Consider the following 1,621-nt stretch of genomic DNA (forward strand, 5'->3'; position numbering starts at 1 on the left):
CTGCACCGTTCCTTCCTTTCTCATGTTGACTTGAAAGATTTGACCACGGATAACCAGTCAAACCGGTGGTACTGAAATCCAAATATTGTAATGAGTGACGCTAGAAAACTAAACGGATATTGTCGAAATAAATTAAAAATGAAATCCTATAGCTATAGAGATAACATCGTAAGCATCACTTATCCGAGTTTTCTCCGAATAGAAATACATCTTGTCCGAAACATCACTTGTCCTGGACCCGGAGGCGGCCGCGTCGGTTTCCGTCTATGGCACGACAAATCAAAGTATTCAGTTCAATAACTTCGATGTTAGCGTATGTCCTTGATCTATTCAATGTGGCTCGTGGTGATCTCGCGAAGAAATTCTCATGTTCCTCAGTTGTAGTCGTATTCTTTCATCTTCACGCTTCACTACCCTGGAGATCATATAACTAAACCCAGGGACGCTTTAAAGATGTCTACTCGTAGTTTCTGTATCACTCGCTATGTTCTCCTGTCAATTCCTTAAAAGGTGGGAAATTCGCAAGGCGCATGCGATTAGGGTACAAAAGAGTGCATGAAAAACCCGGCCAAACCGATGATATTCCATCTTCCAAACACCCTGAATCGGGATAGTAGATGAGTTGTATGGGCGATCGAACGTCATAATTCAGTCTTTACTCATAACCTTAACAAATAATCTTGAAAATATAACTAAATAAGTCATAAGACTAAGTTACAGTAGTGTTCGAACCAAAGGAAAACGAATAAAAGAATTAGCTGTGGACACTCGACCAAATACATAACGAATCCAATGAATGAAGAACGCAGCCTGCAGCCAGAGTCACCTCGCTTGTATCGCCGGTTAGCTTAAATGACAAGAAGCTGACAAACGAAGCCGAGGGAGTATGGAGAAAGGGGAGAGAGCGGCGGCAGATTGTAAACATCTTCGACGTCTTCCCCAGCCCACACACCAGGCCCATTAGAGATAACCGGCGGCGGAGCTCCGCCATCAACGTGGCGCGCCACCTTCTTCGGCGGCAGCGCCACGGCCAAGTCCTCCGGCGACCTCTTTCTTTTACCATCCATCGCAGTCGGCGGCGGCAGCAAGCCGCCCTCGCCGACGTCGTTGGGGAAGTTGAGGATAGCCTTGTTGCCGCGCATACGGAAGGCGGCGCGGTCGTAAGCGCGCGCCGCCTCCATGGCGGTGTCGTAAGTCCCAAGCCATATCCTCGACCCGCGACGCTTCGGATCTCTTATCTCCGCCGCGTACTTTCCCCACGGCCGACGGCGGACGCCGCGGTATCCCCGGCAGTCCCCAGAGTCCCCCCCATCGCGCTCTGTCGCTTCAACCGGTATCCATTCTACCTTCGGTGCAACCACCTTTGGCGGGGAAATGGCCAGTCTAACCCTTCCCAAGGAAGAAGACGACGAGACAGACGATGGCTGCTCGTAGGGCTCTTGGAGAAAGCCCTCACCGAAGCTGAACCTGGCGACTGCGGGAAACCCATGAGAGGAATCCACGGCGTCGTCCAGAAGGTGCTCCTTGACGAAGTCCAGAGCCGAGAATATCTCGTTCTGCATCGCCGTGATTATTAGTGTATTCTGAATTGGATGACGAGGAGTGGATGTTTAGAAGAGTG

General features: G+C 50.1%; 1 protein-coding gene across 1 annotated transcript; it reads right to left on the reverse strand.

The window, feature by feature from the left end:
* Positions 1-667: 667 nt before the first annotated feature.
* Positions 668-1,621, reverse strand: LOC144701456 (ethylene-responsive transcription factor 5-like). The gene has a single exon (XM_078573264.1). The coding sequence runs from the start codon at positions 1,560-1,562 to the stop codon at positions 849-851; it is 714 nt and encodes a 237-aa protein (XP_078429390.1). The 5' UTR covers positions 1,563-1,621; the 3' UTR covers positions 668-848.

Source organism: Wolffia australiana, chromosome 3 (assembly GCF_029677425.1).
Source record: "Wolffia australiana isolate 7733 chromosome 3, ASM2967742v1".
Classification (NCBI taxonomy): domain Eukaryota; kingdom Viridiplantae; phylum Streptophyta; class Magnoliopsida; order Alismatales; family Araceae; genus Wolffia; species Wolffia australiana.